The 14189-nt window shown below is 33.6% G+C and overlaps 1 protein-coding gene across 1 annotated transcript in view; it reads right to left on the bottom strand.

Moving 5' to 3' along the window:
* kcnh2b (potassium voltage-gated channel, subfamily H (eag-related), member 2b) overlaps nt 1–14189 on the bottom strand; it is a gene marked incomplete at its 5' end in the record, with an annotated part of 187655 nt that overhangs the window by 163053 nt on the left and 10413 nt on the right. Inside the window, one exon of the mRNA XM_079406765.1 lies at nt 9132–9362. Coding sequence (XP_079262891.1) covers nt 9132–9362 — 231 coding nt within the window. The remainder of the gene's footprint in view (nt 1–9131; nt 9363–14189) is intronic.

Here is a 14189-nt window from a genome sequence, read left to right as displayed (position 1 = left end):
CCAGGAATGACAAACATGTAAAGTCTGATTCTCTCTCTGAGACACAAGGGACCTGCACCAGCCGGCAGACTACAAAAAGAAAATAAGAAGTGTAGAAAAATGTGTGCATGTGTGCATCTGTCTGTGTCAACACAAATGTGTGCTGGTTCCACAGAATTCCAGTCTCTTGCATCATATAAAGCACAAAATACACAATAACGGCCTTATAATAGCTGCTGTGTGCTTGTCTTTAAGACACAATCAGGTATCAGTGTTTAAGCATTAGTCATGGTAACATATATTTGTCACTGGTATTCTGTCGTTTGCACAGGGTCACTAAAAAGAGTAAATATAAAACTCAGGTTTGCAAGCACTTTACTAATCTACAGCCATTGAACAATTACATTTTCTCTTCTTTTCTGTATTTTATCTTTCTAATAAACTTGGCATTGTATACTAGGGATATCACTGGCTCTGTGACAAACTGCTTGTAATGTTCCTCATTAGTAAATCACTTTGGAAAAACATGTTTGCACAATTAATAAATGTACATGTTCAAAAATAGAAAACATTGAATGAATGCCATTGGGAACCAAAGACAAATAAAAGTTAAAAACAGGCTATGAATCTTTATTTTGATGTCAGGACATTTTCAAAATCATTATTATTATTATTTAATAATAAAGTCCTATCCTCAAAATAAAGATTCTCATTTATTTATTGAATGTGATCAAAAAATGTTTTTTTTTTATTTCTAAAGGTGACATTTCCAACATCTGTCTGTCTATCCATAAGGGCAATAAACCTTAAAACGTCAAGACTTTCTAAACTGTTTAATTAAAAATTTAATTCTAGTGTCTAGTATCTTCGGGTTTATTAAAGTCACAGTAATGCAAGTACATTCAACAGGGCTCCAAACTTGCAATCCTTTTGTAAAGCATCTTTCCGGCCTTAATTCTGCATTTCACCCCCCTGTGGCATAAGAAAACAGATGAAGTAGAACAAATAAAATATATTTCCTTCCAAAATAAAATGAAAACATTATTTTTTATGCTCATTAAAACATTAACAAAATGAGCAAAAATAAATGTGTTTTTATTTAAATGAACTATTGTGAAAGATACGAACACGCTTGGTTGCATCTGTAATATATGTTCTCCGGTTATGGATTAAAATCTTAATTTTTAGTGCAGATGGGTCTCTAGGCAACTGAAGCAGGAGATCGCTGGATCATGAGTCGTGTGTGTGTGTGTGTGTGTGTATTACAGACTGATATCTAAAATCATATTAATAAACAAATAAAACCAACCTACATTAAAGCTGCAGAAATAATGCGTCACGGTTAGTTAATGTTTCAATATGTGACAGGAAACACGCACACACACACACAAATGCAAGAATCAGCATGTGTGTGTGTTTAAAAGCCCTCAGAGCTACTGATGTTTGGAAATTAGATTTCCTCATGTCACACTGTCTGCAGGGATCCGATGTCTCTTCACTATCCCAACAGGCTTTTCAATCAATAAGACATCAAGACAGAACGTCTCTAATAATAGCAGGTCAAACATTGGACAGAAATAATACTTACACACAGTTCTGGTGAAATAACAGCTCCTCTGGGTAAATACTGTGCTGTGTGGAGACTCGAATCAAGTTTAGACATATCCACGGACCCCTCTTATTTGATTTAAACTCTAAAATACATTTTATATAAAAGTGAAATGTGGTTGGTCACTTTACATGTCTGTCAAACGGCCACTTCCTGTCTAAGTAGGCGGGTCTTGTCAAAAGTTTCACTACTGGTGAGTTTTAAAAGTTCTACAGAAGAAAAATCAGTCAACTTTATGAGTGATGGGACTGATTTGGGAGGGAGACATTGAGATGTGGGAAATTTGCATGTTATTTGCCTTGCAGCAGCTGAGAGTGACAATGGCAGGCAGAAGCATGTGTCGGTGGGATTGTGGGAGTTCGTCGACCGCGGTCGGTACGATTGGGTTGCGTCTGAACATCACACCTGATACTGGCTGTAACCCTCACCGCAGACTCTTTGAGTTCTCTGAGGTTATTTCCATATTCAAATGAGGAGAGGGATTTGCATACAGCAACAAACGCCCGTGTTTAATTCATTAAAGCTGAGAGAAACGTGATGCTCTGAGACAAATCAGAGAGAGAACAATAGACTGAATGACACACAGATCGATCATGACTGATAGACAGAACAACAGACAGACAGATAGTTTGAAAGAGAGACAGATATAATGGAAGATATAATAGATAAACAATATGTATAATGATAAAAGGATGGAACAATATATATATATTTAATGTCAGATAGATATAACAATAGATATAACAACTGATAGATATAACTATAGATTTAACAACAAATATAATGACAGATATAACAATAGATAAAAAATAGACAGATATAACGATAGACAGACATAATATCTAGCTAATGACAGACAGACAGACAGACAGATGATAGACAGACAGACAGACAGACAGATAGATAGATTATAGACAGACACAGACAGATAGATAGATAATATACAGACAGACAGACAGACAGATAGATAGATAGATAATATACAGACAGACAGACAGACAGATAGATAGATAGATAATATACAGACAGACAGACAGACAGATAGATAATATACAGACAGATTATAGACAGACAGACAGATAGACAGATAGACAGATAGACAGATAGATAGATAGATAATATACAGACAGACAGACAGACAGACAGACAGACAGAGAGATAGACAGATAGATAGATAGACAGATAGATAGATAGATAGATAGATAGATAGATAGATAGATAGATAGATAGATAGATAATATACAGACAGACAGACAGACAGATAGATAATAGACAGACAGACAGACAGACAGATAGATAGATAAATAGATTAACACATGACGGTGATAGGCTAATGACACTATAGAAATACGTTCAGTGAATATCTTGAGATGTGACGTCAAAGCGGACATGGAACAATATAAATGCATTCAGGTTCTCCAGAAAAAACTGGTGAAAACTGGTCATCATCATGCAAATAAATTTAAATAGAAGACCAAATGCAATGAATGTAAACAACAAATCACGATTCAATATGCAAATACTGTGTACATTCTAATAACTGGAGACTTTCTAAAACTCTTCCACTTCTTTTAAAGTATAGAGTTAACCCAACTGAATATCAGTACAGTGCTGCTATGTGGGTTACTAGGGTAGACAACAAATTAGACGTCTATAAAGCCACTGTATGTGTTTCCTCCTCCAGCTGTGAAGAGAGATCTCCAGGGGAGCATCTCAGTCTCTGTCCCCAGCGTGAGGCTCTGATGATGGGATCAATGCGCAGGGCAGCGTGGGGCTCAGCTCTGGAGCTCAGACTCTGAACCTGATCTCTCAGACGCCAGTCTGATCTCACACAGTGTCCAGCTGCTTAAAGACTCTTCTGATGGAGACTGAGCTCATGACATACTAAACTAACTGGACTAAGACAAAAGTTAGGCAAGATTTAGCTCAAATTAAAGTGCAAGTTAAAAGTTAGTTTTAACTTGAAGAGATTATAATTATTGCTATAATTAGACATACAAATAGAAATACATTACATACAAATATGTATTAACAGATATATTTCTACTTCTTGAATAATAATAGACATAATTTAAGAAACACAATATTAAATTTTTTCCATATTTTAATTTAAACAGTACATTTCTGTTCTGCAGAGATTTGTTTGCCAAAAAATGAAAGATATTATTCAAATTTCACTTGATTATGTTTAGGGCAGCAAAGAGGCAAAATATTTCTGGTACATTTCCCAAAAATTGTTGGTGTGCGTGCCCTTGCAGAATTCTACGAGCAACAAATGCTAAGGAAAACTTGTAGTATCACGGGAGATGACTCTCATCCCTTGAAGATTTATTTTGAAGAACTGCACTCTGGAAGAAGATTTAGAAGCATTAAATGTTCATCTAATAGATATAAATTTACTTTTGTTCCGGAGGCTATTCGTTTTTGCAATTCAAAGTCTTAAGTTTTTTTTTTTTTTTTTTTTTTAATTATGAAGCATGTCGGGTTGTGTTTTTATTTTTTAACTTATTTATCTTTTGTATCGTCTATGTGATATTTTGTGTCTGCTATATGATGCTACTACCCTACTTGAATTGCCCCTTGTGGGATTAATAAAATTGTTCTGAAGTTACAACCTGCGCTTCTGAATCACATCAACACTCCCTTACAAATGCAGGAGAAAAAACAAACTTGCAGAAGAAACGTGAGATGAAAGTCAAATGGCTCATGGGTGGATTTCTGTTCTTTTTAAGAATGGTAAATGTCAAGATAAAGCCCGGGAGAGGCCATGGCTTATTTCCATGGGTGGCACGATACAGGTCTGTTGTCAGAGCAGACGCTCCGGACCACATGTCAGCATTTCCTTCAGCTTGTTCTTCCAACAGAGGCACAGAAAATGCTTTTGTAAGCCCTTCAAGACTCACAATAGCCTGTGAACAAGCTTCACAAGAAGAGTCTGTTCACGTTTGGTTGGCAGTTTTTCTCAGTCAGGTCGATGCTTACGGCCAAATATGATCAATAACTACAACTGTGCCAAACTCAATAAACTGAACAGAGAAAGACAAGGTCTTGAGCACAGAGTCAAGCTTATCAGATATGACTGGAATTGTAAATGCAATGCAATTGCATTTTTTTATGTAAGAAATAATTTTGATACATTTATTTTAATGTTTTTTCTTTTAGAAAACCATGCACTAATGAATCATTCACAATAAGACCAGAAATGTCTATTAAATTGTCAATTATCATTACAAGTTGACTTCCAGTAAGACTCACAACAGCCCAGGTATGATCAATAACTACAATTACGCCCAATGAAGTAATGCACAGAGGGAGCACAGAGGGAGCCAGCTAATCAAATATTGCTTGGCTCTTAACGGAGGAGGTTCCTGCCAAGAATCGGGCCGTAAACGTGGAGGAGATCCCTCACGGAGCCCACGAGACAGGTGCAGATGATAATCTAGAGAACACTACAGCAAATGAAACAGGCTATTTTTAGGAAACTGGTATCACAAAGCTGCTGTAGAGAAAAATAATCAGATCCCTGAGGTCATGCAGGTCAGGTTTCTGCAGAACTACGACTGCGTTTGGACATCAACAATGTGGCTCTAATGCGTTCAACACCAAGAGCAGCTGGTAACGTCTCACGTTTCCGTTAAGCCAAGCCGATCGCACGATTCCTGGAAAACACGGTTAGCAAGCAGAAGAGCATCCTGACACTCATCACATGCTGAGAGGAAAGTGTTATTGTGTAGCATCAACTGGGCCCTGTGATTTCTGCAATGTAGAAAATATGGATATGAACCAGTGTCTGTGAGTCTAGCACAAAAACACTGCTATTGAAATGTGAAGTCTGCATGTTCTGTGTGAATGAACGGCACAGTTTGGTCTACTACACATACTCAAGCACGCCGCTCATGGTGTTTTCAGCATCTTGCATCATTTTATTAGAAAATGAACACATGAACTTCATCTCCAGAGCTGCTCTGAGCAAAAAATATAAACAAATACACACATAAACTCAAAGATCTTCACTACAACCCACCAAAATAAACTTCATGACAGATATATATATATATGTCTGTTGTGTGGAGGAATGTACTTCTCAAAGTAAAAATAATACAATTGATTAAAACCCCACAATGTTTTAATTTAAACAAATAAAGTGCTATTATGCATCACTTTATTTAATTATATTGTAGAAGATGAATTAAATTGTTAGAAAGTTTAACGTGTTAAAAGTTTTAAATTGTTAAAGAAGAATTAAATACAGAATTTGAGGAAAACTGAATTTGGGACCAATTAGAACAGATTTCATAGGGCACTGTTAAACTTTTAATAAACTGCTGTTAAATTTGATAAGTTTCATGACTTTATACATGTTTTTGGATATTATACATACTTTTTAATTACTAAAATGTATTTTAATCCAGAAAAAAAAAATCACAAATTTTGGAACAAATAAAATGGAATTTGCACAACGCTTTATATCTAAACAGATTTCATGGGACCATACAAATGTAATTTCTTTTAAAATGTTAATAAATTGTTGTTAAATTGTATATGTTTTGTGACTTCTATTAATTAGAGCATTCAAGTTTCTGTTAACTTTTAATAAATTGTTCATAAATTATATTATTAGGATATCGTTTCATGAATTCATTAATTAGACTTGCTTTTTGATTTTCTAAAACTTAATTTAATCATTAAAACAGAATAGAAAAAAAGAAAAGAAAAAAATGAATTTTGTAAAAAATAAATAAATAAAACAGACTTTGCCAAAAAAAGAAAAAAAAAGAAGGATTTAGCCCAACATCAGAGTAGATGAAGCAGATTGAGAAGCCAGTGCGCCATGGGAAATATTAGGTTGTGCCCTTTTTACCCTGGCTCTTTTCCCACGTTAGCTTCCCTCACTTTCACTGTCTTCCTCTTGTTTTCATGGGTAATGCACCCGAGTTGGGTTTAAAACTCAGAGTGATTGATTAAGTGCCGGTCAGATCAGCGACGGACAATAGAGAGTAGGAAACGGCAATCCATCACGATGAAGGCTGATGCCAACGCACAGCACACCAGATAAATGGCTGCATGAAAACCTGGAAAGGGAAGAAGAAGAAGAAGAAAAAAGAAAGTTTCCTCCTCTCCGCTCACCAGGGGAAAGATCGGAATCCCCGTTTCTGGAGCAGCATGGTTTTCCCACCTGAATTATGCATGAGTGATTCAAAGTGTGTTTGCCGTCATCAAGGCCTGATTGTAGATTCTGTGTGTGCGGGCGGATGCATATGTGTGTGTGTGTTTCAGATAGATGATAGCTAACAGAGTAGAGAAACAAAACATGAGACGTCGCTGTATGTCAGAAAAATCTGAAGAATTTGTGCAATTCTGGTTCCGGTAATATCTGTCATTTTTACACAATTTTTATTACATATACTTTCAGAAACCTATTGCCAAATTAGACAATTTAACATTAACCAAAATATATTTCATAATATAGTATTCCCGGAAAAATAAATAATAAAAATGTTAACCATTCACATCTACTGTATCTTATAACGCGTTAAAACCCTGAAATATTTACTTTTTAATTTTAAGTTTTGATTTTAAGTTAACATTGCAATTATTTAGTATTAAATATTTAAATTCTCTGATGTTGGTAAATGGTCGCATGATATGCAGGTAAACAAAATTTCACTTTTTTTTTAATGAGAGCTTTATATTGATGAAAAACATTTGGTTCAAGTACAATTTTTTTTTTAACTGAAGTGGTTCTGAATAAGACTAGATCTTATTCAGAACCACTCATAAAGCTCATGTATAAACACTAAAATAGCAGCAGGTCATATGATCTACATCTACTTGAGAAAAAAGGCTGTTTGCTCCAAATTATGGATCCTGACTGGAATAAAAATCCTTTTAAGCCATTTCAGAGCAAATACATAATCAAGATTTACTGGCCTATCAAATATCATCATGAGTATCAAGACATTAAGGCCAAACTAATATATTGCTAAATGGCTGAAAAGAGCTATAAAGAGCTATACACTCTCAAGATATATTTCATCATCCAGCTATAAAACTTGACACAATAGTTTCACATATCAGCCACTTAAGTTAAAAAAAGCCAAATGTCTGCCATCTACTTTCTGATCATATTATTGCGGTGGGATGATTTATTTTAATTAATTATATTAAAATAATCTGATTTAAAATACATAAAATCAAGATGTAAACTGAAATCATATTTATTTATACATATTTTTTTTTTACTGAAGAATATACAGTTCTTGAAATTTCTAGAATCAGAAAATAAAGAATACTACAAAAAAAAACAATGAATACATAATGTAATAAAATGTAAATCAATGAATAATGTAAATAAATAAAATAAAATTATATTTTATTTAGTATAAACAACACCCCCAGATTCTGTTAATATATTTTTTAAAACAGTTTCATCACATTTAAAAATAAAATGCATAAAAGAAAGTTAAATATTGTTCTTCAATGGCAGACTTTGTCAAAAAGTTTGAGAAACATTAAATATGAGGTAAATATAAAATAATATAATAATAAATAGATAAAATAATGTAAATACATAAATAGTATAAATAAATAAAATAATGTAAATTAATTAATTAATATGGTTAGAAATAAATTATTTTAATTATTTATTTTAATAAAAATTCCGTAAACAAAAGTTAGTTAATAAAAATTGTTTTGTTTGTGTTTTTTTTTTTAAAGTAGTTTCATAATAATTAAAGAAGATATACAGAGAGAAATTCAAATATTGCTTTGAGTAAAAAGGTTAAGAACCATTGCAGCAGAGTCATTAGTAACCACTAAACTGTATTGCGTAACAAGGTATGCTAATGTCCTGTTCCAGCGCAGGTCAGGAGGGTGCTGGGTACGGGACGAACACCAAACAGACAGCCGAACACATAAACAGTGGAAACTATGATGGCCAGCGTGATGCTGTACAGTCCACAGCTGCACAAGAACGTCAACCATCTGCTGAGAGCAAACATCTGCTGTCACGAACCTCAAGAGCAGACTCACAAAAACGTTTGCATGATTTCACTGCATCACTGCAGACACTAACCACTCAACCCAGTTCAGCCAGGAGCTGATTTGCATAATCACTTCAGTAAATAAGCACTAAAACAATACAGACATCAAATAAACCACGCTACCTGCAGGCACGGCCGATCCTCCCTTCAAATCTCTCTCCAGCGACTGATCTTTGAGACATTATTTTATCAAACCAGAGTTGTTGAGCAAGAACAGTCGGAGGTAATCGCACAGACAAAACAAACAAACGAAGCCTTTTCAAGGTCCAGCAGGTCTTTAAGCAAAAGACTAAAGCAAATCTACAAACGTTTGATCAAGCAGTTGTGTTCAAAACTACCATGAGATCCAACACTAAACAAAACAGAACAACACAAGGCCATCTGCCTTCACTTGCTTTGCATTAAACCTGAGAAACACTGCTAAAAAAGCCATCGCTGTAGAAAGGTTCTAATGAAACGCTGGCGCCCTGTGGATTAATAAGCAGCTGTGTTCGTCTTACCGTCCTTCCTGTAGAGCGCTATCTCCACCTTCCTCTCTTCTGACCCCAGCAGCGCCTGTGCCATCTGCGCGATGGCCAGCCTCTTGGTGTGTGGGCCGTACAGGAAGTTGCAGGTGCACGGCTTTTGCATGATTTCAGCCCTCGTGTAGCCGCACATGTGACAGAAGCCATCGTTACAGAAGATGATGGCACAGTTCTCCACCCGCGCATTGGCTATGATGAATTTCCTACCTATAAGAGAGAGAAAACAACCTCTTTAGTGTGTTAATAATCACAAGGCATTTGGTGTTTGGTTTGCATAATGTGCTTTCTTCAATTTGGTACATTAATTATGAAGTCAGGCCCACTTTGCAGCTTTTTCTGGCCAAAAAATATAAATAAATTAAAATAAATAAATAAATAAATGTTATATACATTATTTATATACTATTAAATGTATAAGAAAATTAGGAAAAAGAAAGAAAAAATAGAAGACAGAAAATCTTTTACAAAAAATAATTTTACAAAAATTTTTAAATTTATTTTATTTCTATAAAATTTAATTATATGAAAATTAGGACAAATTGATAGATAGATTAATAAATAATAAAAAATACATTGAACATTTAATTTTATATAAATGTATTTTGGAATTTATATAGAATTTTTTATTTATATAGCCTAAATGTAATTAGGAAATTAACTTTTGTTTTTTCAATATCATTTTACCCTAAAGTAGCATTTTTCTTTTATGCCAAAAATCATTAGGATATTAAGTAAAGATCATGTTCAATGAAGATATTCAGTGAATTTCCTGCCGTAAATATATCAAAACTTCAGTAATATGCATTGCTAAGAACTTCATTTGAACAACTTTAAAGGAGATTTTCTCAATATTTAGATTTTTTTGCTCCCTCAGATTCCAGATTTTCAAATAGTTGTATCTCAGACAAATATTGCCCGATCATAACAAACCATACATCAATGGAAAGCTTATTTGATGTAGAAATCTCAATTTCTAAAAATTGATACTTATGACTGGTTTTGTGGTCCAGGGTCACATATATGCTTTTTCTCAATTTTTTCATTAGTTTACCCCTTTACAAAAGACATGGATATAATACAGTATAGTAATGTACAACAAAGATAATAATCTATAATATAATTATATCTATAGAAATAACTATATGGAATAGAATAGAATAGAATAGAATAAAATAGAATAGAATAGAATAGAATAGAATAGAATAGAATAGAATAGAATAGAATAGAATAGAATAGCTGGACATAAGATTTAAAACAATACTGATGAGTTTGTGGTTTTGACCTCATTTTTACTGATGCTACAAGTCATTTTTGCAACTTCAACAAAACTTCATCTGTGTTATCCAGGTATATGACATAATCCTGGTGACAAATCAGCAGAATCTGCAGCAATGATGTAAAAATCATCACAGAAAACCACATGTACAAGGTGTACAAATGACTTTTCCACTACACAAACACAAGCTTTTCATTCAGTGTCGTCAGTCATAAACTACAGAACAGCTGCTGCTTGACTCAGGCTTCTGCTAAACCTCAAACACGAGACCGGACTGTAAAAGACACGTCACCTGCTGCACAAAACCACATTAATATACACGCTCCATCATCGGGACAGATACATGTACAGTCCGGGACTGACACGCAGAGCTGACCTTCACACGCCCGTCACACGGGAACCCGTGCCAACTCACACAGAAGGTGTTTGAATCACTAGCTGAGAGCCACAGCAGTAAATGACTTCTGCTAAAACCACACAAGAGTCTGAAGAGTCTCGCCCGTCTCACTTTCCTAATGTTCTAGAGAGTTCTGTTATCTCTCACGGGACACAAACACTGCAAACGGTAACTGAGAGCCAAAACCGGGAAACAGAGACGCTTCTCATGAGAAAGTGAAGTCAGCAATGTTAAATTAAACCCATGGAGTTTAATTTAATTCTGCAAGAGTTACCGGCTGATTTACTCTGAGGATGTTTAGTGATGTGGAAGAGAAAGGAAAAAGATTCTGGGGTGAAACGATACAAAATTATATATTATTTTAATCATTTTCATTTAGTTTTTCATTTTAACATAGTAAAAGAATTCTAGAATGAATCTTGCAAACACAAGAAAAAAATATTATTTTAATTATTTTCCTATTGTTTCTCATTTAGGTTGAATCTTGCAAAAATAAGAATTTGTTTTTTTTATTATTTTCTCATTTTTATACAGTAAAAAATTCTAGGGTGATGTTACACTTAATGTTTAGTGGCACGTCAAGCTAGTTTCTTCAATGATAACTTATCATGATGATATTATCTGTAATTGTGCAGATATTAGATGTTTCTCCTAAAAAAGGCACTGTAAATTGGTGATAAGAGTTTGTCAGATGCTTGTATTACAGTCTGTAATATATCAGATCTGGAGCACAGCCATAAACGCCTCACCTCAGCAGCCTGCCAGTGTCACGCTTAACTGGAAACATCCCATATTTGTCATTTCCATCCCATATTTGGGTGTCCTCAGCCAAGCGTCAGTGATAAATCTTGTTCAAGGACTGTAAGGAGAGTCGCTCGGCCCTGGCGCTCACTTCAAACTTCACTCTCCGTCAGTAATGGACTTTTGTTGTTAATTTGTCACTGAGGCAAATCCATTCGTCTCTGTATCGACTCGACAACCTAAAGTTGCAGAGCAGCATTACGATTACAGAGGTAATTTACATAAAGAAGTCTTAAAGGGATGCTAAAAACAGTTTGATTCATTCTAAGTGTCAAAGAGGGTGAGAAAAGATCTCAAGACCTTGACTAATAAGTGGCCTTCAGAGAAAGTAAGGAAATGGCAACATATGCACTGCAACAGAACTGAGTTATAGTTTTAGTTTAGATTTTAGTCTTTAGTTTTATGCAGATGCAAGAAAAGACCACAAATCAAGGAATTAAAAGAAGATCAACTCAAATTTAGTATAAACTCATAAAAGAAGACCAATTAAAAAGCCATTAAAGAATGTGAATATGAATCACTATTGGTTTAATTTGCACTAAATCAATCAATATTAATTTAAACTTTGTTTGTAAAATTAATAATATTTAAGATTACAGTTTTTAAAGTATAAAGTTAAATAAAATGCACCCCCAAAATTAGAAATTATAACATAAATATCAATCACTTTTAGCTTAATTTTTATTAAATATTCAATCAATGTTAAACTGTTAGTAAAAACTGTAATCTTAAATTTTATTAAAAGTATAAAGTTATACACACCTAAAATTAGATTGTAAATGCTGATCACTTTTAGTTTCATTTTAAATAAACATCTAATGTTAATTTTAATTTTATTTGTAAATAAAAAACTATAAACATAGATTTTATTTAAAAAGTACATCTACAGTTGAAATTAGATTGTAAATTTTATTCACTTTTGGTTCAATGTTAATTTAAATATTGTTTCTAAATAAAAAAAAATGTAATCTTAAATTTAATTTAAAAAAAATTATTAAACGTACTGTATAAAGTTTATAAATGAAATACACACACCTGAAATTAGAACATAACAATAATCACTGATGGTTTAATTTTGAATAAATATTAGATTAATTTAATTGAACTTGTGTAGGTAAAGAAAAAACTGTAATATTAAATTTTATTAAAAGCATAAAGTTTATAAATAAAATATAGCTGAAATTAGAACGTAAATATTAATCACTTTGGGTTTAATTTTTACCAAAAATTCAATGTTAATTTTGTCTATAAATAAAAACTGTAATCAGTCATTTATAAATACAATACACCAACATCTGAAATTACACAAATGATCTAAAATGATCCATTTGGGCTGACCTGTAGATAACTGTGAGGGAGAAAAAGAAACCAAACGAAGAATAAAATGAACTAATAGTCACCTATCTAAGCACTAATAATTGAACATGTAAACATAAGGCACCATAAATGACACGTCTCTCTGGTTGAAGTGAAGGGAAATCTTCAAGCGGCTGCAGTGGTGGCCGTTAGGTGATTAGTAACGCAGCGGCGCAGTATTGACACGTTCCTCCAAGCAACAGTAAAAACAATCACAACAGAAGCTGCTTGTGTTCTTGACGGCCTTTAGCAGCTGTTCCACACTGAGACACAACACACAACGCACACGTTGCCTCTGTCCAGCTCTCAGTCCATTTGTCTCCCTCAAATGAGAACATTTACTGCCATTAATATTTCTTATTGGCCTTGGCGAGAGTTCAAATTGGAGGCTGGGTGAATGTAAATGCCCGGGAAACACAGAGGCCAGAACCTCACGAAACTCCTGGAGAGACATTAGCATTGCAGTAAAAAAAAAAAAATCAACATAACCGTTCCACTTAATATATCCTGCAGATCGAGGTGTGTGGGAACATAGAGGACAGACAGAGACGAGATAAACATTTAAAATGAGCCATTAGACACCACATTGCTGACAAATACTGTACATAATGTGAACAATTTCTCTCCATTTGCACAAAATGCTGTAGATTTTATCCGGAGCAGTCAGTCTGGATAACAGATGCATCTCATCCATCTAACTTCCTCCTGAGAGGAACCAGAACCTCCGTTTCCATAATGAGCAGCGTTTGTGGTTCTGTTCTTCGACCGGTAAATGATTTAAGTCAGTAAACGAAAACAATATTAACTTGTTTAACTGCACTCTTGGTTTGGTGCTCATAAATGACAATAATCAGCCAAATATGTATATTATGTGAATTAAGTAAAATATTAAATAAACATAATGATAAAACAACAAAGTTAAAACAAATATAAATACATTATGTAAAAAATTCTACATGAACATTGTGTAAAAAATGTACCGTAAAATATACAAAATATAATATGATATGTTAATATTTACAATATGAAAATTAAAATCTAAAATCAGTGTAAAATATGTACAAAATAAATGTTTTAATTAATATATAATGTATTTACATTTTTTATATGCTATTTATATATTTTGTATATCTCATATGTTATATACATTTTAATATTTATTACATTAATATGTGCAGTATGTAAATTAAGTAACATTAAATAT

This window comes from Barbus barbus (assembly GCF_936440315.1).
Source record: "Barbus barbus genome assembly, chromosome: 44".
In the NCBI taxonomy this organism is placed as follows: domain Eukaryota; kingdom Metazoa; phylum Chordata; class Actinopteri; order Cypriniformes; family Cyprinidae; genus Barbus; species Barbus barbus.
Note: the sequence above shows the minus strand (reverse complement) of the source record. Positions and strands in the feature narration are given on the sequence as shown.